The 25,394-nt window shown below is 42.3% G+C and overlaps 3 protein-coding genes across 6 annotated transcripts; 2 read left to right on the forward strand and 1 right to left on the reverse strand.

Annotated features, from left to right (window-relative positions):
• On the forward strand, positions 1-10,620 carry pex12 (peroxisomal biogenesis factor 12). Of its 3 annotated transcripts, none has more exons than XR_013304851.1 (5): positions 1-173; positions 916-1,051; positions 1,154-1,674; positions 2,247-2,688; positions 10,475-10,620. XR_013304851.1 is itself a non-coding variant. In XM_077618701.1 (4 exons), exons 2-4 carry the CDS (start codon positions 929-931, stop codon positions 2,620-2,622), a joined length of 1,020 nt encoding a protein of 339 aa, XP_077474827.1. In that variant the 5' UTR covers positions 1-173; positions 916-928; the 3' UTR covers positions 2,623-4,469. The 3 variants fall into 3 exon arrangements, 1 of the variants encoding a protein (XP_077474827.1); XR_013304852.1 differs by lacking the exon at positions 10,475-10,620 and adding an exon at positions 10,068-10,277; XM_077618701.1 differs by lacking the exon at positions 10,475-10,620 and having other exon boundaries at positions 2,247-4,469.
• snx8a (sorting nexin 8a) lies at positions 3,601-9,466 on the reverse strand. The gene is made up of 13 exons (XM_077618702.1): positions 9,426-9,466; positions 8,433-8,560; positions 8,128-8,260; positions 7,135-7,325; positions 6,448-6,568; positions 6,175-6,311; positions 5,983-6,063; positions 5,483-5,643; positions 5,243-5,369; positions 5,101-5,169; positions 4,878-5,033; positions 4,653-4,802; positions 3,601-4,278 (listed from the first exon to the last, which is right to left on the reverse strand). The coding sequence occupies exons 1-13, from the start codon at positions 9,445-9,447 to the stop codon at positions 4,207-4,209; spliced, it is 1,548 nt and encodes a 515-aa protein (XP_077474828.1). The 5' UTR covers positions 9,448-9,466; the 3' UTR covers positions 3,601-4,206.
• On the forward strand, positions 10,587-24,065 carry ttyh3a (tweety family member 3a). 2 transcript variants are annotated; one of them, XM_077618699.1, is made up of 16 exons: positions 10,587-10,876; positions 11,139-11,325; positions 13,023-13,192; positions 14,435-14,546; positions 14,629-14,849; positions 15,903-15,998; positions 16,076-16,148; positions 16,237-16,312; positions 17,262-17,317; positions 17,770-17,862; positions 19,015-19,107; positions 19,656-19,789; positions 20,861-21,034; positions 21,394-21,469; positions 22,052-22,153; positions 22,951-24,065. In XM_077618699.1, exons 2-15 carry the CDS (start codon positions 11,200-11,202, stop codon positions 22,130-22,132), a joined length of 1,581 nt encoding a protein of 526 aa, XP_077474825.1. In that variant the 5' UTR covers positions 10,587-10,876; positions 11,139-11,199; the 3' UTR covers positions 22,133-22,153; positions 22,951-24,065. The 2 variants fall into 2 exon arrangements, with proteins under 2 accessions (XP_077474825.1, XP_077474826.1); XM_077618700.1 differs by lacking the exon at positions 22,052-22,153 and having other exon boundaries at positions 10,589-10,876.
• Positions 24,066-25,394: the final 1,329 nt, after the last annotated feature.

The raw sequence follows: 25,394 nt of genomic DNA on the forward strand, positions 1-25,394 counted from the left end.
GGGACGTTTAACGCGGAAATACAATTTTGCAAGGTGATCAATTACCGACAGAAGTATCGCGCGTGTGTTTCTAAAAATGTTTTCGAAGGATTATTTTAGTTAACAACAATGGCTGTTGACTGTAATCAAAATCAGGGATAATTCAAAGTCCTATTTTCCAGCAAGCGGTGAAGGTAAGGAATGTTTTCATGGGTTTAACTTTATTTACATATACATGACTAACATTTTATAACTATACGCGCATAGTGTCTTCTTTTGTTGATTCCTTCAAGTTTTCCTCGTTCAAACTTCTATTTGTTGGGGGTCATGTACAGAATTTGCCCTATCCAAATATCCGATTGTTTTTTGTAATATATTTCGACAAATTACCAGCCTGGTATAAGACATTATCTTATAGCTATAGAATTAAGTATTGATAAGTGTAAATAGTGCTTAGGAAAATTAAAAGCCCTCGTAGCTTGTTTGACAGTGTTATGCATGAATAATATACACTATTAACTCTTATTAACTCATACTCGGCCGCATTCGTTCATTCATTCGGTCCTACCAGTAAAAAAAAAAAAGATTGGACGTCTATCGTCGTTAAGAGCACTAAAAATCACAAGTCTTGGCTATTTTTAATGAATTGGACCCGTCAATATCGCAATATAGCAGTGAGTTGAATACTACATCAACTTTTGAGTATTACTCTTTTTAAGTTTTTTATTAGCATTGTACTAATGTATTTTATTGTCCAAATCATACCGATTCAATAATGATTCATAGTTTTCACATATGGAATCATGAACAACCAAAAATAGTCATTTGGGTAAAAGGGTTTCATTTGTGTATAATACAGTATTTGTAAATACAATATAATATATGAATTCAGTTTGCCTTGTCTACACTGGGATTAAGATTAGCCGTATTTTGTAGGAGCGCAAGGGTCATGGCTGAGGCCGGTGCTCATTTGACCTCCGGGACGGCGTCCGAGCAGCCGTCCATCTTCGAGCTTCTGGCTCAGGAGTCGCTGATGGAGGCGGTCAAACCGGCACTGAGACACGCCGTCAAGGTCGGCCCCAAACGGCAATTTTGCTCAATGGCGGCCGGTTAGCTAAAGATAACGTAGAGCTCTGTCGGGATTCGAAAAATACCCCCGCCTTCCTCACTTCAGGTTCTCGCCGAGTCCAACCCGTCCCGCTTTGGCTTCCTGTGGCGACGCTTTGACGAGCTCTACCTGCTGTTGGACGTCCTCCTGCAGAACCACTTCTTGTCCAACTGCGGCGCCTCCTTCTCGGAGAACTTCTACGGCCTGAAAAGGCTTTCGGGAAGCCGCGGCCTTCCCGTCGGCTCGGCCCGATGGCGCTCTCTTCTTCTCTTGTGCCTGGCGCCGTACCTGCGGGCCAAGCTGGAGGCCACGTTTGCGCGGCAGAGGGAAGAAGAAGACTTTTCCATCCGGCTGGCGCAGAGCAGAATTCAGAAGCTGTACCGGGCGGCCGTGGCCGTCTACCCGTACGTGGACTCGGCGTGGCGGGCCTGGATTTTCTGTCAACAGCTGCTCTACGTCTTTGGGGCCTCGCGTACCCATCATCCTTTGCTGTGGCTGGCCGGGGTCCGACTGGCTCGACTCACGCAGAGCGATATAAGAGACATGGAGATGAAAAAGCGTCAAAACCCAATCCTGGCCGGAGACAGGTACAAATCGCTAATATTACATACCTGTCAACCTCGGCCAATCGCTCCCCTTATTAATGATCGCAATTCCCCTTATTAGGTGATTTAAAAAAAAATGTACGAATGCAACGGTATGATATTATCCACGGTGCCGCCATTTTTTGGGGGGATAATAGGGTCAAAGACCTTACGTCAGAAGCAGCACAAAAAAATCAATCTGCCAAGATATTTTTTTAAATATAATTTATTAGTTTTTAATGGCTCCTTAAGACAGAGTAAAAATAAGAGAAAAGAGCCACAGTATATACAAAATATGATAAGAAGCAAAGAGCCGCTTTTATTTTGCCCGCGAGCCGCATGCGGCTCGAGAGCTGCGTGTTCGCCACTGGAAAAATAAAAAGTAGAAAACTTACAACAATTAAACCAAGAGTCATGGAAGGCAAACTTTTTAGACATAATCATTGAAACCGTAAAACGAGCATTTTAAGATACTGTGATTGCATTTTTTTTTTTTTTTAATTATATCTTTTAGATCAGGGTTGTCAAACATACGGTAAGGGGATGAGATAAAAGCTGTCTGATTTTCTTGGCAGTGCGCTCCAAAGATTGCGTCGGTGGACCTCCCAGGGGGCAAAAGGCTTGGCTGTCTCCCTGTCGACCTCCCTCTCTTTGGGGGTCTTCTTCCTTCAGTTCCTGGAGTGGTGGTACTCCTCCGAGCAGCGGGCCACCGCCGAGAACCTGGCCTCGCTCCCCGCGCCCCCGCCGCCCCTCCACCTGCAGACGGAGGACGCGACCAGCTGCCCGCTCTGCCGTCGGCCTCGCGTCAACGCGGCGGCGCTGTCCACGTCGGGTTTGGTCTTCTGCTACCGCTGCATCTTTGCTTACGTGAAAGCCAAGCGGCGCTGTCCCATCAGCGGCTACCCCAGCCAACTGCAACACCTCATCAAGATCTACTCGCCCGACTCTTAAGACGTACGTGGAGTGCCCGCAATTTCAAGGACCGGCCTCGACCAGTCAAGCGTCCTTTGTCAGAAGGTGGGTAGCAACGCGTTCGTTACCTTTAATCCGGTCCAAACTTTTCAGAGTAGTTATATCTATATGTTATATTATGAGTAGATGTGTGGAGAAGAAACATACTCCACTACAGTAATCCCTCCAATATCGCGGTTAATGTAGACCAGACATGGCCACCCTAAACGAAAAACCACAAAGTCATTATTACTTCCACAATACATGTTTTCATGCCTATACAGAAATACAAGTACAATTATCAAAAAGTGGATATTTATTAAATATTAGGTATAAGCATCAAGACTAATGTATTAATATAGATATATACACATAAATATATATACTTTAAATACTGTACACACTGAAAATAGTTCCCCTCCGCTTGAATTTTTTTTTAAATATATATATATATATATATATATATACATACACATATATATTTATATATACATACACGTATATACATATGTATATATAAATACTTTAAATACTGTACACACTGAAAATAGTTCCCCTTCGCTTGAATTTAAAATATATATATATATATATATACATACACGTATATACATATGTATATATAAATACTTTAAATAGTGTACACAATGAAAACTTGAAAAAAAAAAAAAAAGGTTAATGGGAGTTTTAGTCCAAGTCCTTTGTCTGCGATATTCGAGGAATCACTGTACTTTGAGCTACACTGGAGTCGTTCCTGTTTTTTTTAATAATACGTATGAATATCCAACTTGCGTCTCAGGAACCAATTGTGGCCTACAAAAATTGTTTAGCCATTGTAGTCGCCGTATTCGCACCAGGCAAGTCTGTAATTGAGTTTCCTTGGTCCGGACCTTTTTGATGCGGTCCCTTTTATAGTTAAATAGTTGAAGATTGGTCAATTGTTTGCCATTCATAAACCCAAAAAAAACAGACATTTTATTGTTATGCATTTATTTTTCAAAAAAATATACACATTTCAGTCAGTTAAATGGCTTTGCCGTATAAGTTCCAAGAAAATCAATCTTTGTGCAACTGTATCCAAGTGTTCCTTTTTCTAAAGTGTCAAGTTTCTTTACAAATGTTCAAATGTTCCAAAGCAGCTTTCATCAGGTCATCTAGTGTTGTCATAATGTGCGGATATTTAAGTTTAGGCACTTTGAATTCGCTTATCAAATATCTAATATAATATAAAAGAAAAATGTCATTTGTATCAAAAAATTGGGAACTTTTGGGAGGAAAAACAGAACAAGTCCCAAAGTTTAAATAAAGTAAAATGCTCGATTTATATACCCCCCTCTCTCACACGTAATAACTTAAGGGGGCTGGAATTTACTGTGCTAACTGGTCCCTTGCAACCCGAACAATTTCCTGCTTGGTTGGCAGTAAAAGTGGATTTGGACATTTTTGCATTAGCCAACAGGCAAAATGTCAAAAGGCCAAGCCTGAAAAATCCAGCATGGAGTAAGAAAGTCCACCTTTGTTGAATTATAAAGCAGTAGAAATGCATTTTATTTTTATTTTTTTTCCTTTTCCAACTTGCGGAACAATTTACTTCACACCATTTTTTTCACCAAAGAAACAGCTAAGCTTGGGCTGGAGTTCTTTCCACACCGCACCCATCTGAAAAACAAAACAAAACAAAAGACACACAATTACGCTAAAATTTGTTGGGGCGCTAGTTTGTGCAATAACAGCAAATCATTGTTAACAAAAATTTATGGTGGGTTGTATCTTGAGTGTTGCACATTATGCTAAATTGTAAGGAAAATTTGGCGTAATTGTCTACTATATTAAATGTTTAACACTATTTTAAATATACAGCATAGTTTATTTTCTGGAAATATGTTCTTGAAACATTTTCATGCACCAATGGATTTAATTTTTTGACAGCATTTCAATGTCCCTAAAGTGTTCATTTTAGGTCTCGTATGTTTTGGTCCGAGATATTTTCAATTTTTTTTTCCGTGTAAAAGTTCTTAAAATGTATGCCTCACCTCTTGGTGTCCTTGCACTTGGGAGTTGACAAACGCTCCCAGGATGTGTGACGTGACGGGAAGGTAGTTGAAGATGAGCTGCGTCTCTTGGTGGAGGCAAAACAGGGAAAAGTAGTTGCGCAACTCCATCACCTGGATGGCGTTCTCTTGCTAGCAACAAAAGCAAAGTAGAAAAACTGGAAAAAAAAGTACAACTCTCACCACATGCTTGAGGGAAAGCCATACCTGGACAATTCGCGATTCCAGCTGCTCCACGGAAGTTTGCTCTTTGGGTTGCGCAGCAGCGGTGGCGCTCATCATCTGCCTCTTCATCACGCCGTACTTGTGCAGGGCTCGCTGATGCTCGTGAAGTACGCCTTTCTCGTGGCGTTCGCACAGGTCCTGACCAATCGGAAGCCAGATTACATTTTTTTTTACCTCCCACCAAAGAAGCCAACACAAGACTCACTCTGTATGACTGCAGCAAATCAAGGAAAAGATTCAGTCTTTCCACCACCTCGTCCTCTTCCCGTCTACCCTGAAGTCAAGGAATCAAACGGCACGTTGACCTCCCGACGTCGCTTTTGGGCAGACGTAAGCGCACTACGTACCTGGGCGGCCGCTTTTTCTGAAAGCACCGAAAATTCCGAGGAGAGACTTTTCAAGCTCTGACGTAGGCGCCCCCACGTATTCTGCGACGAGGCCAATGGCGGAAGAAATGTCTCCGAGCCCAGCGTCCTGTAGATAAAATGCGGAAACTTCTGGGCAAAATTTCCAATTCTCGTGTTTTGTGGGGGCGAAGATTTGGATTCCCGAGCTTCAGGAAGGACAGCCATCCAAAAATAAAATACCCCAGCTCATTGCCGAACATGAGGAGGTCACTAGCGTTCCCCTTGGAGCGCTCGGCAATCTTCTCGGCCTTCTCGCGCAGCCTGGAAAAGCTGTTGTGGATGTTCTTGATCAGCTCTCTGCTTGCAGCAAACTGCGCTTGGATATCAGCGGGGAGGTATTCCTGCAAAAACACACCAAATCCCTTCAAGACGTCTGCAAATTGCAAGGTTCTCCTAAAAACTGGCAGTCCTTGCGTCTAAAAATAACCCACAGCACTCTGTCAACATTGTCACAACCGGTCATTGTTTGACTTTGACTCTTAGCGACGTAAAGTCTTCTTCCACGCTAATCGCTAATATCTAAATACCTAAAAGAGCCAGCTTTCGTCTTTGCAGCTATATTTTGAAAAAAAGGAGGCCCAAAAAACAGGTCAAAGAGACTCCTGGCATACCAACAACAAGTATGATGCACTAGGAAAGCAAAATCATCGGCGTTGGGGAACTCGAATAAACCAACAAACCTTTGCCAGCGTCGCCACTCTGTTGGTCATGAACTCGTCACCCATTTTCTTATAAATGTCACGCAGCCTAATCTGGACATCCTGTTGGCGAACCCGGAGGGGGCGGGGTTATCATGAATTAGTGGAAGTTGCCATGGCGCTAGGACTCCAATGTTTGTGGAGTTAGCAGATTTGGAGAAGGTAAACACATACAGAGCCAGAGAAGGTGAAGAAGGTCTTGACCAAGTCGTCTTTTGACAAGATGTGATGTTGCGCCACCAAGTTGAGGAATCTGCACAGGGCCCGTCTTCTCCCTTCAATGAATTCTTGCTCGGAAACTGACGTCAAGACTGAAAAAAATAGTTTTATTTTACCTTACAAGTGTCAGCAAGTAGTACTGATTGCGGGAAAAGGAAATGGCTTTCGGGGCAATCACAGGGTTTAGATTTCCATCCTGTTTTGCCGTGTAAAGTGGACGCAACGTACCTCCTTTTAACATTCTTTTGGGCGGAAGCGAAGGCACAATTCTGTACGAGAATCTCTGAAGCAGGATCTCGTGGAAGACGTCAAAGTCGCTGTAGCGGCGATAGACCGACATTTTGTATTGCTGCATGAAAGAGAAAGCTAAAATAAACATGCGATTGGAACTATTGTGATCCAATTTATCTTCATCATGATATGATTTTTCCCAGACCAAGTCAATATTAGCCAATAAAGCAACATTTAAAAAAAAATCATCCATTACTATTAAGAGCAGTACAAAATCCCAATTTACCCCATTCCACAAAATGTATGGTGACCAGTGTTTAAGTATTTTTACAATTCAATAACATGCCCTATTTCAATGTCTATACTTTTGACAACGCTACTAAAGACAATTTATCGCCATGTAAAAATCCACCTATAAGACGCAACGGATTAAAAGCCTCAATAGTTCAAAGTGGAGAAAAAAGTAGTGGCCTTCTGCCCAAAAAAATACGGTAATTCCTTCAATGTCCCTACAACAAAACTTGTTAAAACGCGTTCACTTTTCAACCAAATCAGGCGGCCATTTTACCGTAATGCAGACTTGATCACACCCACAAAATTAATTTCAAACGCTCTCAGGATGAAATCGCCAATGGAAATCAGGTTTTCTGAGTTTACTCTCACAAGTGACAAAAACCACCTTACCAGGCTGGTGACTTGATACTCCACGTGCTTGAGGAACAGGCCCTTCTTCTCCGGAATGAGCTTGACGTTAACCGCGTCTTTCTCCAGCATCCCGTCCAAGTTCGGAGACAGCGTGAGCTCGTCTTCCGGCGCCGGCTGCACCCTCAGAGCTCGCAAGTCCCCGGGCTGGCCCAGCCGAGGCTTGGGAAGCTCTGCAACGCAAAGCAAGCCGCCCCAATATTCAAACGCGAGCGCTAACGCTTTTAGCTGCGGTGAAGCTACGCCTCACTTGCGAGGAATGTCACTTTGGGAAGAAGTTATCTCCTGATTTAGCAATACGTGCCGGGGGCACGGTGATCTCCGTTTCACCCCGTGCTTGTGCATTCCACAACCACTTGAATGTAATCTGCGGCGAAAATTACAACAAAAAAACTCGGACTGAGACGTTTTGTGTAGCTAGCCGCTTTGTTGGCCACCTGAAAAAACCTGTGTGGGGCTTAAATAATTTGCAAGCATAACTACAGTATGTCAATTTTTTTTTTTTAAACCTACACACTTCCATAAATTCTTAACATAGACATTATTCTAGTAGAACATTTTTTTAGCAACATGTTGTTTTTTGCTGTTTTAACATTGACATCTGTTTAAAATGATGTCTGTTTTTGAATACTTGACCATACTACACTACTGTTTTTAAAAAAAATGTTATTCATAACACCTGTGCTTGAAATGCAAGGTCTTGTTGTGGTTATATTTGGCAAAAAGGTCTTTGCTTTAGATAGACGTTGAGCTGACTCATGCATTGATCATTTAAAAACTAAAGTTGTTTGACTTTTGGGACATTCTTCCGGAACATTTTAGTCCAATTCCAACTTTTGAGGTGTTATATTTATTCCCCACATGACATAGTGTCTGCGGTTAAAAGAGGTGGATGGTCACACCGACCTTTGACACTCAGAAGCGTGAGCTAACCACTCATTAAGCTAAACATCGATTGCCGGCACGCTTACCCACCTTGTACGTAGTTATCCAGGGCTTTGGGACTGGGCTGCTTTCCTTGCTGGGCGATGGCGATCAAAGCGAGCGCTTTGTACAACGACAATTTGCTCAGGAAGCCGTCGGGGGACGCGTCAACGTGCTCGCTAATCTAAGGGTGAAAAAACTCTGCAATCTAAATGCTTCTAAAATGCAACATGACATTCCTAAGATCCATTTTCGGGGCATATTCTTGCAACTGTGGGCTGAAAAATGCAATAAATAGACAAACAGCCATTTATTTCCCCCGCAAATGTTAAAATAAAGTTTGTAGAGCTCCTCACCTGGGCTTGAACTGCCTTGGAGAGCTTGGTGCTCTCAAGCAACCTTTGAAAGACGTCCCCTCGAACCTTCTCATGGTTCTGGCTGCAGATCGCTTCGTATACTTCTCTGTAATATGCAGGGACTGAGCCTGGAAAGGGGGGGGGGGGGGGGGGGGGGGAAATCATTTTTAGATAATATAAAAATGATTTAAAAATTTAGAACAGGAATGATTTCACCTTTCTTACTTTTTTGAGTCCCAAAAACACTTTGTTGATCCCCAAATATTTTTTAAAAATACATTAAAATTCAGCAAAATAAATAGAATATTAAATTATCTATTTAAAAAAGTAGAGAATATTTTTTATTTATTTAAGAGGCTCAAAAAGGGGATTTAGGTCCATTTTAATGTCAGAGCTGTCAATGAATCAATTGTTAGCACCCCTTAAAATTAAACCGTAAATACCACAAACAAAAACGACTTGGGTAACCTATTGAAAAGCAGTGCTTCAACAATCTGCCCTATCATCAAAAATCATATCACAAATTGCACCTCACCATGTGACAGTCAGGTATGGTTTACTCATTTATGACCAACCTTCAACAGCCTACTCGCGTTTCTTTAATTGAATTCCATCCATACTTCTATCCTGGCATAATTTAACATTTCCATGGTCCACTCTTCAAAATAAAAGAAAGTAAATCCAAAATCCAAGTACCCCAGAACTCTAAAGTAATTTCAGAACATCAATAGTTTAGCGCACCCAAATCTTAAACCCTTATCAAATTGACTACGATTTAAGCATGCTTTAGAAGTTAACAAGCAGGTTGAAGAATTGCAAAAATGTTGCTTTAATATCCGACTATTGACTCCAGCCAAGTGAACACAGGCACCCCCAAAAACGTTGTAGCTAACTTTACACTGCATCTTTGCACGCACGCATGCTTTTATTAGTTGAAATGTCCCCAAATTAGGCACGAGAGAAGTCTAGAAGTGAAGAATGTTAATACTTTACCTTCATTGATCTCAACAGCCATGGTTCCGTTCGGTTCGGACCGGACTGTCATGTGACGTGTGAGTGTAAGAGCACCTCCATGTGATTTCCTGCAGAAACGAAAAAAAAAAAAGCTCATTTATTTCTTAAAGTTGTAGTAGGCAGCTTCTGGTTTAAAGTCCAAGCGGTCCTTGAGGGCTATAACGTTATAAAATGATCTTTTTTAAAGTTAATAGCATCAAAACAGATCTGTTGGTTACCTGGAATTTAAATGTAAAGTTAGTAATATTCCCAATGAGATCAGGTGATCTTCAATATTATTTTTTAATACTAAAATTGAATGCAGACATTGATTTTATTCTTATGTCCTTTAAAAAAAAATTCATTCACCCACTCTATTCAACTTTAATTCAGCACTACGATGCTTAGTTCAATGTTCTATTTAAATGGTATGGCTTTCGTAATCTTGTTTACTCGTGTTTTTATTAGGTTTATTGGAATTTACATATGTTGTAAATACCCTTATTTATGGCCTTTCACAGCTGTACATATTTAATTGTATTTTTAATATATATTACTTTATTTTGCTTGGGATTTGGCTATTGGATATCCTTTGGGATTTTGTGTATAAAAAAATCAAGTTCGTTTCCATGTTTCCAACAGTTCGTGAATCCACCACACTGCAATGTCGTCGATGGACACATAGTGGTGCTACAGCGTCGTTTCAGCTTGCTTGGTGGGAGGGCGTACTCAAGTCAATAACTATATACACGAGGCTAGATGTCTGGTGGCCCTTTAAGTCAAACGAATCAATGAGCGTGTACTTTAAAATACTTTGGAGGGCTCAGTTTTCAATTGCTTGTTTTTGCAGATGCATTAACTTGACTGAATATGTGTTTTAAAAGAACTTGTATCAACGTCAACTTGAATGTCGATAGTCATGAATTAAAATAGAGTATTTTAATGTAGAAAATGTCATTTTATATTCACTACATTAGTGTCCTTGCAAGCAAGATGGCCCTGTCTTATTATTTTATTTATAATACTGTACCATTTTTCTGTCTAACCAGGTCGCAGTCTCTGTCGTAAAACGCCCTTCTACTACTTATGCAGCCGACTCCGCCCTGAGACATCTAGTCTTAATTAGAATATATCTATGCGCTAGCCAACCATCCAGACGCGAGCTCGTGGGGATTTGTCAGCTGGCATAGTGTCGTCAATAGCCACCGCGTTTGCGTCCGACTCTTGTCCGGATGCACGGGGACTTCACTCGCTTGTTTGTCGAAGCGAGCCCGTCGTCCTGGAGTTTAAAAACGCAAGCGGCGAACCGCGGAGGCAGCTCACGTCGACTAACAACACAGGATGTAAACAAAGCCGACGCAATGACGAGAGGAACAAAGAAACTTGTTGTTAACTAACCAGCTGCTAAACCGGCTAACATTAGCCGATTTAACTGGGACTCCTTTACCGGGGTGAGAACACCTCACACTTTTTCATCTACACGACATTCATTGCTTGTTAAATCGGGAATTTAAACAGTGATGCCAAGTGGTTAACTAGTTGCTATTGGCGTCTGAGTTTATAATTAGCTCATTAGCATCATAATTATGCTTGGGATGCTCTCTGGAAGCTACCATTGTGAGTCAGTTGTCGAAATAAGTAATAGCTGCTTATTTTTAAGTATCAACTTGAATTAATAAGGAGATTTTTTTTCTAATGTATTTTTTTTATTAGCCTTTTCCAGGAGGAACCACTCGCATCCTTGTCGAACTCGACGAGTACTACTGTTCGGCAAATGGCGGCTGTGGTTATTTACACGCCACCATGGTGGGTTGACCTCTTGCACCGACTTCCACATTTCAACTTGAAATTCGAGAGAACGAGCAGCGACTTCCAGCCATGGGACCTGACTTACCAACAGGTAAACACATCCTTAATCAAGGTAGACTTTGGAATTTAGTGCTGAAACTCGCAGGATTAATGGAATTCCTGAGTAACTTAAAGACCCGTTTGTTAGCACCTGTTCTTTCTCCTCACCTTTGGCTTGAGTCACCATCTGTTAACTTGCTATATCCATAGCTTGGCCTATTCCAACCTTGTTACCAGCTGGTATATTCTAATCCAAGCTAAAGCCGCCTTAGATTTGAGACAAGTTACATATCCGGAGTATATGTTTTAAAATAGGCACGATAACAAAGTATGCTAATGACCTCGTTTTGGGGGCTGAAACGAAGCCAGCGCCATTGTAAATACAAGCCCTTCATTAAATATTAAGGTTGGGTTCTTTGTGTGTCGGTGTTTGAAGAACATGGCGAAAGGAAAGGTTGTTTTCAAATTGGGAGGGTAGACAAACATTCAATTATACCGAATTGTTTAGAATTACATCCTGTAATTACTTTTTCCATGTTTTCGTCCCCACATTTGCGGTCGGAATATGCGGTGGCTCTTATCTACATTGCAGTTAAAAATCCTCTATAAGGCGATATCCTATTTTGTTATTTTTTCCTATTTTTCTTCAGTTGTCCGATGATACTTCCCTTTTTTTCTACTGGGAAAGAATTTCACATCTCGATTCCAGTTGATCTAAAACAGGAAGAAACTACCCAGCATAGATGCGTCATCGTATTGTCTTTGTAGGCGATCATGAAAATAAGTAACCTCAGAGGTACACTAAAAAGTAGAATGCAAGTTGATTTGGTTCCATACATCTGCCATTTTCAAGTGGAAGATGTGTTTTATGTCATTTTTCCCCCCAAGTTGGTACATTGTCATAGAACTCCCTAAAGTGTCATTCAGATTAAAAAATACTATTATTTTAGCATCCTGAATACACATGATAATTTGTGAATCTACTTGGCGAAGTCTTAACTTTTCAGATCAATTGTACGTGCATTTTACTGTATTTTGGATGCACAGGTAACATTATTTTTACGTTTAGTTAAGTATTTATGTAAATAAGAAACCATTTTTACTGTGTCGCAATGATTTCCATTCTGCAGTGACACACAAATTTGACTTCTGATTGCATCTGTCTGTCTCTTGCATACTCATCTATTTGTTCAGGCTTTAAGAGGGGAAAAAAATCAACTTCTGCTTCAGGCCTTGGCACATGACACTGTTTGCACAATACATCGTAACTACTAACAATTGTTTCACTCCATTTGACTCATCAAATACAATCCTGGCAGTCACATGACTCTCCCAAAAATCTCTGCAGCCCAAAACAGAGGTTTTCAAACTAACTTTTTTTGGTGTCACGTGACATAAACAATGTCGGTGTAATCTCTTTTAATTGAGTTAATTCTGCTGTTTTTCAAGCGTCGTATTGTAATGTAACACTACTCCCGTTGAATACATTTCTGACAAGCCATGCTAAGTATTGGCATATTTTGCAGCTACTTACTGAAAGAAGCATATTTGAACCAGTACGTGACCAAATTAAAATTTGTTTTAGTCTGTGCCAATAATTGCGCCACATTAGTTTAACAAGGGGCAAAACAAAAAACAAAAAAAACTTGAATGTCAGCTCTTTCCCGAACGCTTACGTTCAATAGCCCATTACTCTTGCATTGTCGATTAATGGCCCCCATTATCTTTCCATTACCCTCTTCCCTGTAGTCCATCCTGCTACTGGGAGGTGTGGCGCTGGCCTGTCTGGCTCTTGACCTGCTCTTCCTGCTCATCTACTCTATTTGGCTTTGCTGCCGGCGCAACAAAAGTCCCGACCGACCTTCGGCCGACTGCTGCTGCACCGCCTGGTGTGTCATCATCGCAACACTCGTGTGCAGGTGAGCGCGGTGCACAAAACAGCCAAGCGCGTCCGGTATTTTCATATGGCGCCAACATTGACGTCAGTCTTTTGATGCTGAATTTTTGTTTTTGATCCAAACTGTGAACCGTGGCCATCTGGACTTTTGTTGTCAAGCAGTTGTTTCCTGTTTTCCTCCATATGCCGATTGGCCGCTAGAGAGCCATGACAGTCGATTCATTGATACAAGAAAAGAGCTTCGGGGTCCTGATGAGGACACCGACTGCATTACAATCAATTTTTTCCCCCTGTAAATAGAAAACAAGATGAGCACATGATGTTGTTAGATTATCAATTTCAAAATGGGCAATTAAAAAACTAGCTTAGCCCGCAATGATTAGAAAATGGATGCATATTTTACATTCCTGCACCCACGCTTTTTCTGTTTGTTTTTTTAAACTTTGACACAGCTCGTGTCCACCTCTTTCACACCACTGAGCGTGAGAGGAAGAGATTATTGGCCCAGGAAGTGGGGGAAAAACAATGATGCACTGTTGGCGGAATACCACTCGACTGTTCCGACAGATTGAAGTGGCGTTGGTGTAATCACCCCACTAGGAAACCCAACTATATGCTGGATGAGTGTTCCAAAAAGTCTAAATTGACATGTAATTACAGCTTTTCTAAAGATGCTCATCTAGTTCTCAGGACTTTTTTTGTCCACCCTTGGTAGTATCATTTTTGCATAAACACTTAAAGCAAAAAAACATCTGAGTGTAGATTAAACCTTTTACCAGTGAGCGAAAAAAACTGTTTTAAAAATTCCCCATCATGCTAATAGGCTAATGATATTCCTAAGTCAGAAAATATGTAAGACTGACTTGGTGAAGAAACTGTTTGTGTTCAACTTGAGTCTCCCGCGCCTCCGATGTTTCGGTACATCACCCGTAAACGAATTAAATTGCAGCCAGACCAAGAAAAATCACCTCCCAGTCTAGCGCCAGAGCTGCTTTCCCCCCCCAAGCCGAGGCCTTTCATTCCAAGTACGATCTGATAACCCACCCAGAGCGCCGCTTTTGGGGCGAACGTACAAAGTCCATTCCGCTGCGTTTCCATGGTTTTGCGCTTGATGTTTCAGGCGTCTGAACTGACAGGGTTAATTTTGGGTTCAAATTCACACGCCTCCCCTTCACTGGCTCAACACTCTGCTCTCCTCGGGTTGTCTTTTTTTAAGCAAGCGCCCCTAAGTGAACTCTTCTCTTCTCCCTTTGTCTCCACGCAGCGCTGGCATTGCCGTGGGTTTCTATGGGAACGGCGAGACTTGCGACGGAGTGAATCGACTGACGTATTCCCTGCGCCACGCAAACCGCACAATCACCGGTGTGCAAAAACTGGTGAGATTTGAGTATTACACGAAGCCACCATGCCTGTTCTCGTTTCCATCATGCGTGTGATTGTCCCCCCGGTCGGGCTCAGGTTACCGACAGCACCTCCTCGCTGAATTGGACGGTGGACGACAACCTGCAGCAACTCGAGGGCCAGTATGCCCAGCAGGCAGACTACCTGTCCATCATCCAGAAGCTGCAGGGACAGCTGGATGAGCTGGTCAGACAGATGGTGGAGATCCCCTACTGGGACAACAGAAACATCTCCCTGGAAGAGTTGGCTGGCTGGTTCGACCTGTTTGACTGGTACAGGTGAGCCCCTCAACAGAAAAGGGGACTGTGCAATATTTTGTGGTATTGCCGTATTTTCTCGCCTATTAGCCGCCCCCGCATATAAGTCGCACCCTTAAAATTGCCTTAAAATCGTTGAATTTTACAATTTCTCGCGTATAAGCCGCCCCCTGATTCACAATTATCACCTCCATATTTGTGGTTTTAATAGGGAGTACAAATGTGTTACTTTGAAGGGAAAATCTTAAGAAAAATAATCGCACGTGGTATTTCTGAGGCTCTGTGTGAGAAAGGAAGTCATGTGAGCAGTACAACCAGGAAGTGTGTCCATAGCAGTCTAGTTTGTCATCCCTTGGTAAGATGACGGCGCCCTGAGCGAGTTATGCAAGATACGTTTTTTTCCCTTGAATTTCATTCATAGATGTCAAAATATATTTTGTTCGGCGTTTTATCTATTAATCTTTTCTCTATTTTGAAATAAATGACCGTATCGGCCGCATTGTCTTGCCTTAGGGCGTTTTCGTCTTTGTCACCTTGCAGTTTTGTGAATGTCAAGTCTAATTTCTGTGCATATAAGCCGTACCCTCGATTCAATCATCATTTTTTTGGGCGACAAATACGGCGGGTATGCGAGAAAATACGGTAGTTTTCAAAGTTTGGTTATTTCAGACCACAATTCATGGTTGAATGTAATTAACTTTAGTCGTGCGGGCGGGGAGGTTTTATGGCGGTTGCGGTAATAAGCCCAGATGCTATCTGGGTCTCCTTCTCGCCTGCCTTTTCACCCCCATGGTCAATCAGCAAACCATCTTTCACGTCTGTTCATCTCATTTCCTCGTTCGCGTAAATGTTATCAGCCTTTTGACAATGAGGGAAAAAAGGACAAAGGGAGGCGTGGATGAAGCTAAATGAAATTGTCGTGACCGTTGACCCGACTTCTGCACGTTCTATTTACTCACAACAGCGTGTGGACTAAAACGAGGGTTTACTGGGACAATTCAATTGTGTACAACATGACATCTGATTGTTTAAATAGATGGTAGTAGACGTTCCTCTTATTCTTTGTCCTGGCAGGTGGCTGGGCTATCTCGGCCTGCTGATATTCGACGTCCTCATTTGTCTTCTGGTACTGTTGGGTCTCATTCGCAATTCCAAGGCGACACTCATTGGGTGAGTCACAGAAAACGCAGTTTGGAGATTTTCCAAGCGATTGATCTCTGATTTTATTTTCCTCTTTTACACTTTAGAGTTTGCTTGTTTGGTGTTTTGGCTCTGGTGCTCAGTTGGGCCTCCTTGGGACTGGAGCTGGCTCTCTCTGTGGTCATTTGTTTTTCCTCAATTCAATAATAGATAATAAATTGTTGTCTTTTCACTGTCACTTCTGACCATTTGCCCCACTCTCCTCTAGACCTCCAGCGATTTCTGCGTCGCTCCTGACACGTATATCACCCAAGTGACCCACCAGTACAAAGTCGTCAATCAAGGTGTTTATCACTCACTCGAGATGTGTTAGCTTGTCCTTTGTTCTCACCGTGACCCGCTAAATACTTGCAAAGGGGGACACTCGCGCGAGTGAATAGTCAAGTCTCGGCCCCCTCAATGCTGTGATTGTGGTCCAGCAGTGAGACGGCATTGTTCTAAAGAGGAGCCCTTGTTCACCGCTCATAAAAAGCCTCTAAAAGTGGCTGCCATTTTAGGCTGAATAGAAGCTTCTATACTACTAGAGATCCTTTTTGTGATTGCTTAAATGATAGCATGCTTGTAAAAAGCTGATTTTTATAGGGAGTGTGGAAAGGCAAGTGAGATGTAAGGAGTTGAGAAAGGGACTAAAAGTAGATAAAGATAATAAAATGTTCACATCTCCTTGACCTCCCAAGGATGCTCATTTTGTGCTTCAATTGTCAAGAAATTGGTTGTTGTTGTTATTCTTTGGATGTCTTTACTACTTACAATGCAAATAGCTAATATATTTTTCCCCTAGCATCACTCCCACCATTCAAATGTGTCAGTTAACAGGCTCATAATCCATATGACTAATACCCAAGCCTCTTCATGACTGTGGGTGGCTGGTTATAGAACAGGCACAGGATTATCCTGTTAGAAGAGCTTCAAAGAGAAAACATAAAATATAAACGCTGCCATGAATGGGAGGAAAAAATTGAAATTGTTTGAACTAATGAGTTCTGTATTTGATACAAATTGATGTTTTTAGGACTCAATCAAGCATACTAAAGGAAATGTGTTGTTCTTGCGTGTTTAAACAGACAAGCTCAATATCGTTTCAAACGTGACGAGTCAGGACATGAAATTTAAGAGGCCACTCACTGTCTCAAAACACACACTACAGTGACAGCAATTGTTGTGTCAATGGAAATTTTCCAATGGTGTCCAAAACATACTCCTCTGTTTAATCTGTCTATTTTTAACCCACAGAAATCCTCAGTTACTACATTGGTTGCAGTTTGGAGCAAACCAACCCCTTCCAGCAGGTTTGTTGCTTTCTACAAATAAGCTTTCAATTTAAGCTTCTCTAGCAACCATGTTTTGTTGTAACCGTTATTTAAATGGGGCTTTAAAAATGCATTTTTCTGCACAATATGGGAATTTGGTGCATAAGTGGGCACAATGGATCGCTCCCAGTGTCTCGAGACTTGATGCATGCGAGTACAATAATCCCATTTTGCGGCATTTACCAAGTCTTGCTCCACTGGGCTTGTGCCGGAAAGATGAATGTAAAATGGAACCAGCTCTCTGCAACAAATCTATAATTTGACTGCATGAATAAATGAAATGCTTTTGAGTGCCCAGTTGCATCTATTGTTAAGACTATAATTTTTTTTATAGTGCGCATTGATAAACTGTCACCATGACTACAAATGGAAGCAGCGCATGAACGTTATACTATAAATATAAAAGTCTAGCTACTAATGTTCCCTTTCAGAAGCTTTCTGGGAGCTACAAGGCGCTAGTGGAGATGCAGGATGATGTTCTGGAGCTCCTTCGCTCGGCCACCGGGGAATTCAAACAAACTCGGGTAAGTTTCGTATTTCCGACCGGCTCAATTGTTTGAATTTGTGATGACGGGCCGTAAAGTGCAGTGCGCAAGCTGACTCCGTCACCTGGTGGCCTCACATTATGTCCGTTGATCTGTATTAGCCTCTCGCTCAATACAAGGGTGCCTTTTTTGTCCCCACTGTGTGTCGACGGGTACAAAGTGGAGCTCATTTCACTCTGCATTCTCGCGCAGATGTGCTGAGCTCGTGGAAGCGTTTGTTCGAGGCAAACGGACATATTTAATACCACAACGGTGGCACGCGCAGAAAGATGCGTTTGTCAAATTCAAGTACGGTTTCGGCTTGGGTGTTTTGGAGTTTTCAGCTGTTGTGCGTTAAGTTGATTCTATACTCAAGCATTTAAAGCATACATTCAGATTTGAAGGCTGTATGGTGGCATTACCTCAACTTGTCTAAAATGTAGCTCAAAGTTGTTTATTCTTCCTCTCACTGTATGTTTACTAACAAACGACAAAGACATTATTGAAACATTAGCCTATCTTAATGCTAACACAAATGCCACAGCGCTATAGTCTAGATCAAGGGTGTCAGACTCTGGTTGGTTCGCGGGCCGCTTTAACGTCAACTTGATTTCACGTTGGGCGGACCATTTTAGATATAATATTTAGATATTTTTTTATAAATGGATTAAAAGAACTGGATTAAAAGCCCTGAATATTCAGTTTTTTATAGATCTAAAACAATGTTTATTTGAGCTTTTTTTAAACAGATTTTTAGATTTTACAAAATCATTTTTGAACTAAAAACACAGAAAAAATGGATTAAAAAAATTACAATTGTTGATTTAAAAGGGGGAAAATCAGGAAATTTAATATACATCTATACTCTTCATTTTAATTTGATCCTAAAACAGAAAGTCGGCACTCATAATTTACTTTCCCGGGCCACACAAGATGATGCGGCTGGCCAGATTTGACACGTGGTCTAGATTCTAAATTTTAGCTGGCGATGCGCTTGTAAACCAAATGTTTTTGGTTACAAAATATAACCATACTTCAAGTATTCTTTATCCTCCGCGAAGAATATTGATTTAAGAAGTAACTGTTTTTTATCTTCTGCTTAGTAGTTCATTTCTGCATATTTTAACCCCCCTTGCGCTCCTTCATTTCCAGGGAAGTCTGGAGAAGATCCAGGAGATCCTAAACACCACAGAAATCAGCCTTCATCAGCTCACCGCCTTAGTGGACTGCCGCAGCCTGCACATGGTGAGCGAGCCGCTCCGCTGAGATTCGCAGACATGCGTGGGAAGTGTGTGTGTGTGTGTGTGGGGGGGGGGGGGGTCTCGCTAGTCGGAAGCTGCCCGGCCGGCGCTGATGCGTTGTGACATCAGTGCGGCCTAGCTAAAGTTATATAAAGCCACCTTTCTTCCACGCTTGCCCAGCTGACTCGGCTTGTCTTCACCAATAACGCTCCTCACACTGGCCTTCCTGTCCGAGGACGGGGGCTTGCGTCCGAAATCCGAGGGCTCACGTGGAGCCTCGCCTTCTCCCTCCGGCATTCCCCCCCCCCTTTCTACAGCAAGACCAAGCCATGCATACAGGATGCAGATCCTCATGCGGTGGGGGAGCGCCGTGGTGCTTTTCGGATGTTTGTGGGAAAATGCGTCGCTTCCTGCGTGTGCATGCTCGCCAACTTTAAGCCTAGCGCTTTGACCTAGTTTCTGTGAAATCTTAACTTTGGCCAGCATATCATTGGGTGATCGTGAAGGTCTTTATTACGCTTTTGTGAATGCCTCGTCGCTCCGTCTTCGCAGGACTACGTGCAGGGCGTCACCGGGCTGTGCTACGACGGACTTGAAGGCGTCATCTACCTGGTGTTCTTCTCCTTCGTGACGGCCCTCATGTTCAGCTCCATCATTTGCGGCGTGCCTCACACCTGGCGCAAACGGTAAAGTTCCTTTCAATGACACCTAAAACTGGTAAAACGGCATAAAAGCTTTCAAGTGGAGGTTTTACGGCCACACGCTTTTCTCCCATGTGCAGTTGGAAATGATTTATGAGGACAAGCCCATTAATTAATCATGGGCTATTCCATGGTCCCGTTTTGGCTGAGATACAGTAAACAAAAGAGAAGGATGAATATGTATCATTTTCTCTTCAAACGTTCCAAATTCTGCAGCTGCCTTCTCAAGCAGTCGGCCTAAATCTGTCGTAGACATTGCCAGAGTTTGTCGTCTCCCACGGCAGAGAGTAGGAGTAACTCCTCATGTCCTAGTCCTACGAGCCTTGTTACACTTCACCGGAAAGCTCAGCTGTCCACCAGTCACTTCATTAGCAGACCCCTCCGAAGCAATGAAGGGGTGGGGGGTGTCATCATTTTCGATCGCAGCTGGTTTGGTTCTTCCCAGTTGTCCCTGTTAAGCTTGTTTGATTTGAAATATAGATTTTTTAATCATCTAAACACTGGTGTCCAAAAATGGTTTGCGGGCCATTTGCGGCCCAACTTTTATTGGCCTGCAGCAAAATATGAAAGTATAATTGAATATAGCCCGCACAAGAAGCTTGAGCCTACATTCTGTTGCTCTAAATAGTGTGAATATGAATATATATTGCAATATCCTTATACTGCAGGATTATTTTGTTGCTCGTCGCCCTTAACAGATCAAATCCATTTCAACTGGGAAGGCTGGCATTGAGTCTGTTTCCCTGCCATTGATATTTCAATAGATTTGACTCGAGGTTGGCAGTCAAAATGGATTGGTCGTCTAGCGCCAGGTGCAGGGTTGTGCTGTACCAACGCATGCAATAAAAATATTAAAATATAGTGAATAAGCAAATCCTGTGCTTTTAAACTTGAAACATTCTCCTGATACCACTGAAGTCAATCCATTTGCAAGCTTGTGAGAACCATCACGACACATCTAACCACATAGCTCCTCCCTGGTGGGCGCTCTCATTTTCATAAAGGGCGCAACGTCTCCCTCTGGCGGCGACTTACATCATCGGTGTCATTTTGCAGGGTGGACGAGGACGTCGACGACAGTTCACTGGGTGGCGGCGGTAGGCAAAACCACGACAACCTGTACAGAGTCCACATGCCCAGCCTCTACAGTTGTGGCAGCAGCTACGGCAGCGAGACGTCCATCCCCGCCGCCGCCCACACCGTCAGCAACGCGCCCGTCACCGAGTACATGTACGTGTTCCCTTTGTTATGGTCTCGATAGCTGTAAAGGGCCACTTGACATGGCTCTGTAGAGCCGGATCTGGAGCCCCTGGCCAAAAACTTGCAAATTTATGACGGATGCCAAGCTAAAAATTGCCCATGTGTCACTCCTAGAAAAGTCTTCCAGAGACACAGCTACTCACTATGTGCAGCTGTTGCTAACCAGCTGTGAAATCCAATACTTTGATGAATGCTGGGCTCACTTCTTGGAATTTTCTCCTCTAATCTTCAAGTTGAACTGCTGCTAATGTCTGATTGAAGTCGTTGCTTTCCATTGATGTTAGACAAAACAGAGTGGCTCTAAAAATAAAACGTTTTTCATCCCACAGGGCTCAGAATGCCAACTTCCCTAACTCTCGCTGCGAAAACACACCCCTGATCGGACGGGAATCTCCTCCACCTTCGGTGAGTGCCGACTGCGTCACATCACCCACGTTTCCACCAAACGTTATTATTTAGCCCGAGCTACAAACATAATAGAAAAGTAGCAAAACAGCAGACAGGTCAAATATTTCTCTCCATTTGACAAAAATATAGCGCAGCCCACAAAAATAAATAGTGCAACCACTTAAAATTTCACGCTAAAATGAAATCTAAACATTTCTGTAGTCCTCGGTTGATGACCTATAACAAACAAAATATTTACAGATGTTTAAAAAAATAATTACACTTTAAAAGGTTTTTGAAAAAAAGAATTGAAACCAATATAGTCTATTCTTTTTTCTAATGGAGAAAAAACAAAAGTGCTATGTAGTTTTCCCTATCATCAAAAAAATGTAAACTGTTTACAGTTTATCTTTTTTTAAAATACAAAGAAAATATTTACTTTTTAAAAAAGTTTTCAGGTCCCCTAACATTCCAAAAGCTCTCAAAGCTTGGCCAACTCTCCTTTCGATTTCTCAGTCTGACCTGGACAACACTTCACTTTTCTTGTCTCCACTTTTCTTGTGGTCTTTTTCTCCCCCCTCCCTCGGCCAATCCGTCCAGTTGTATTTGACCCCCGCCCACACTAACAGTGGCCACAGCTGGCAGCTAAAGCCTTCGGACAGCTCCAGATCCTTTTGGTAACCTCGTCTGCTATGCTAACAGGTACATAACATGTCCAACCAATCCTGACCCACCCACCCAGTGACACCCCCCGCCCCACCTAAAACCTAATTCTATTCCAGTCTCCCACCTGATGTTTGTTGCCTGTGGCCCTTGTCCCAAAGGCTGCATGTTTCCTTTATGATCACAAAAAAAAAACCAACCCTGTATGCTCTCTTAAACCACACTCCAAAGATGTAATCGCTAATTATGTTAGCATAAAACAAACAACGTAGGGGTGTATTTGAGGAAAATATTTACGATTGTTTTGTTAAACAAAAAACAATTCTTTTTTTATTATGACTAAATGTATTTTTTTAAAGGTAAAAACAGTTTAACTTGAACATAATCTACGACAATAGATGTCGAATTAATAAGGTTTTTACAGGCTAATTAAATGATAGAATCGTCTTTGACAAGACGATAAAAACATGCACATTTTTACCATCCGGCGTGATGACAGGTGAGTGCAAAGGCTTGTCATACTTTTTTAAGATCATACAGATTATTTTGCATGTTATGAATGGATGAAGAAAACGTTTATTTGGGTCGGAGGTGGGGAATCACTACCCCAATGCACAGTTATTTAAAATATAAGTTGAGCAATTTGCAGCCATGTCAGCTGGTGCATGTGCAACCTATACAACCACCCCCCCTTCCCCCTTTTCCCAGCCATCAAGAAATGTTGTGCTCCATGATAAATATCCAGCAATCATTCAGAAGCTTCATTCTCTTGATGTGAGCGTTGTCTTTTCCTACCATTCTGAGTCACCTTTTTCCCATCTACTTGTCGTACGCAGTACACCTCCAGCATGCGAGCAAAGTATCTCGCTAACGGCCGACCAGAGCCCGACAACACTCCCCCGTCAAACTAGCCGCGACCGGGCAACGCCCTCCCCAAAATGGCCGCCGCAGCTTTAAAGTCACTCCGCCTTTTTTTCGTCGTTGATTCCGTAGCCCTCACCTTTCAATCATTTTCTTGGTCAAATATGGATTCTTCTCATAAGAAAAGAAGGATTTTCCTTTCTTTCGACCTAAAGTGAAGACCTTTTTTCAGAGCACTGCCTCAAACCAAATGGCATTGACTGACTGACTGTATATTGTTCAAAGTCTTTTGAGTATTTTGTCTTAAATCTGGTGTTAGGGACCGGTTGTCCTACTAAAGTGTGTCTTACCAGCCTAGAATAAAGCATTCCCTAAAAGTCCTCCGGCACCCCTCGAGCTGCAAAGCTGTGAATTGGGAGGATTCAAAACTCCTCAAAACTTGGTATCTTCACGTACGACTGGAACATTTTTGATGACATCCAAATATATCTGTCGAAGGGTGCCGAATCCAATTCAGTCGTTTACAGTTGATGTGAAATGTGCATTTTATTTTATTTTTTGTTTGTAGAGTTTTTTTCCCCCTCAAAATTTGCATTGCGATGCGACGTCTCACAAATGTGTTTTAGCATTTTTTCGAAAATAGTCGGAAGGTGACAAGTTTACACCCATTAAGGAATTTCCAGGCGGTGCCATTTAAACTTTTTCAATGTCTTAAATTGTTCTTGTTGTTTTTTAAACAATGCTTTGTGCTTTGTACACTGATCAGTTTTAGGTTGGCTCATGTCTACTCCCCTTGTGTAAAATTGTTGAATGCTGAACATTTACTGTAATAGCTCAAATACTTTTAAAAATTCCTTACTTTTACATTTGTTTGATTTCCTTTCTGTTTTTTGTTTTTGTTTTTTTTGACTGAAGCAAACAATGTTGCTTCACTCAAGTGACTGGTAGCTATTTCCCTTTTTAGTAACGTTTATCTTTTGGGCTTATTTTTTATTTATTTTTTTAACAAAATCTTAAAGATGAACATGGGAAAACAAGGAGTTGTTTATATTGAGCTTGACTGCCGTGTTTAAATAAACCCGCTTTCACTAAATATACTCCTTTTTCCAAAGTGTAACTCCATTATCAGGCAACAGGTGGCAGCAAAACAGTACTGTTTTGTCTTCGACCTTTGGGGTGGGAAATTACAGTTGATGTGCACAATTCCGCCAGAGGAGGGTGCTGTTTGACTTGAGAAACTTTTCAAACGTCCATCCCAACTTTGTCAATCGATTTCAGAAGCCGAAATGAAGTCATTTCAATCTGCTAATCTGAATCGCTGTCATGTAAAAGGGTCTAATTTATTTATTAAACTATCTAGTAAGGCCCCACCCCCAAAAGTGATGATTCCATAGCCCATTCCCTTCTTTGCTTGAGGGGCCTGCGACTCTGAATGGGTCCATAAATGATTAGTCTAAATGTTTCATGTTCTTTTTGAACAAAGGAGCTCCATTCCTAGCATGTGTGTTTGTGTGCTTTAGGGGGGCGTTTGGGGTAGATGACATCATCTCCCCTGCTGTTGATTGTTCTGCTTGTGCCAAACAAGGCTGTAAACAAACAAAGCGCCGAGGAGGGGAGTGAAATGGCGGGACCGGGGAGGGGTCATTATCAGTGAGTCGGGATTCGGGATGCAAATGAAATTTCACACGCTCTCCCCGTGGAGAAAATTAAATTAGCTCGCCTGTTGCCGGACCAGAGGAATGCATCACTAAAGCTTGAGAGGCAGGGAGCTGAATGGCTGGAAGGTCGCTTGGCGTAGCAGACGCCAGAAGCCTTCTTGTCCCAAGTGCCCTCAGCAAAACCCCCCCTAGACCCCCCTCCGGACACTTCCTGGGTCTATTCAGGCCCTCCGCCAGCTGCTGGGGTCCACAGAGCTCCCTGTGATAGCACATTGGGCAGCTGCGGCATTAAAAGAATTGAGTAGCACACAAGGCCACGTCTATTTCTATTCAACGTTGGCCTCCGTCTTCCCGCTTCTGGAGTGTAACGGCACCCCCGTTTTGGCTCAAGCCAGCGCTCTTGTCATGAAACTTTTTGGGCGTAGTGCCGAGGTGTTCGTTTCTTTACCAGGAAGATTCTATAGGGAAATTACAATGTATTTACTATATGTACATGGCTAAAACGCATTTGGCAGAAAAATCGAGCTCAATTTACTAACTCAATCTGGTGTTGATGCTGTGAACTGCAACATAATGTTGGATAAACTCAAGCGTCTTGTGCGGGCCACTTTCAACAATTTTTCCATAATTTGCTGCTTCTTATAGATCACAGGTGTCAAAGTGGCGGCCCGGGGGCCAAATCTGGTCCGCCGCATCATTTTGTGTGGCCCGGGAAAGTAAATCATGAGTGCCGACTTTCTATTTTAGGATCAAATTAAAAT

Source organism: Stigmatopora argus, chromosome 14 (assembly GCF_051989625.1).
Source record: "Stigmatopora argus isolate UIUO_Sarg chromosome 14, RoL_Sarg_1.0, whole genome shotgun sequence".
Lineage (NCBI taxonomy): Eukaryota > Metazoa > Chordata > Actinopteri > Syngnathiformes > Syngnathidae > Stigmatopora > Stigmatopora argus.

What these genes read in the sequence shown, in the direction of transcription:
- pex12 (XM_077618701.1), top strand. Translation starts at nt 929, where the DNA reads ATGGCTGAGGCCGGTGCTCATTTGACCTCCGGGACGGCGTCCGAGCAG. An exon ending in CACTGAGACACGCCGTCAAG is followed by an intron (nt 1,052 to 1,153) that starts GTCGGCCCCAAA and finishes TCCTCACTTCAG; the next exon opens with GTTCTCGCCGAGTCCAACCC. An exon ending in CCAATCCTGGCCGGAGACAG is followed by an intron (nt 1,675 to 2,246) that starts GTACAAATCGCT and finishes TTTTCTTGGCAG; the next exon opens with TGCGCTCCAAAGATTGCGTC.
- snx8a (XM_077618702.1), bottom strand. Translation starts at nt 9,447, where the DNA reads ATGGCTGTTGAGATCAATGAAG. An exon ending in TGGAATCGCGAATTGTCCAG is followed by an intron (nt 4,803 to 4,877) that starts GTATGGCTTTCC and finishes TTTTGTTGCTAG; the next exon opens with CAAGAGAACGCCATCCAGGT. An exon ending in AAGTGCAAGGACACCAAGAG is followed by an intron (nt 4,279 to 4,652) that starts GTGAGGCATACA and finishes TTTGTTTTTCAG; the next exon opens with ATGGGTGCGGTGTGGAAAGA.
- ttyh3a (XM_077618699.1), top strand. Translation starts at nt 11,200, where the DNA reads ATGGCGGCTGTGGTTATTTACACGCCACCATGGTGGGTTGACCTCTTG. An exon ending in GGGACCTGACTTACCAACAG is followed by an intron (nt 11,326 to 13,022) that starts GTAAACACATCC and finishes TCTTCCCTGTAG; the next exon opens with TCCATCCTGCTACTGGGAGG. An exon ending in GGGAATCTCCTCCACCTTCG is followed by an intron (nt 21,470 to 22,051) that starts GTGAGTGCCGAC and finishes CAATCCGTCCAG; the next exon opens with TTGTATTTGACCCCCGCCCA.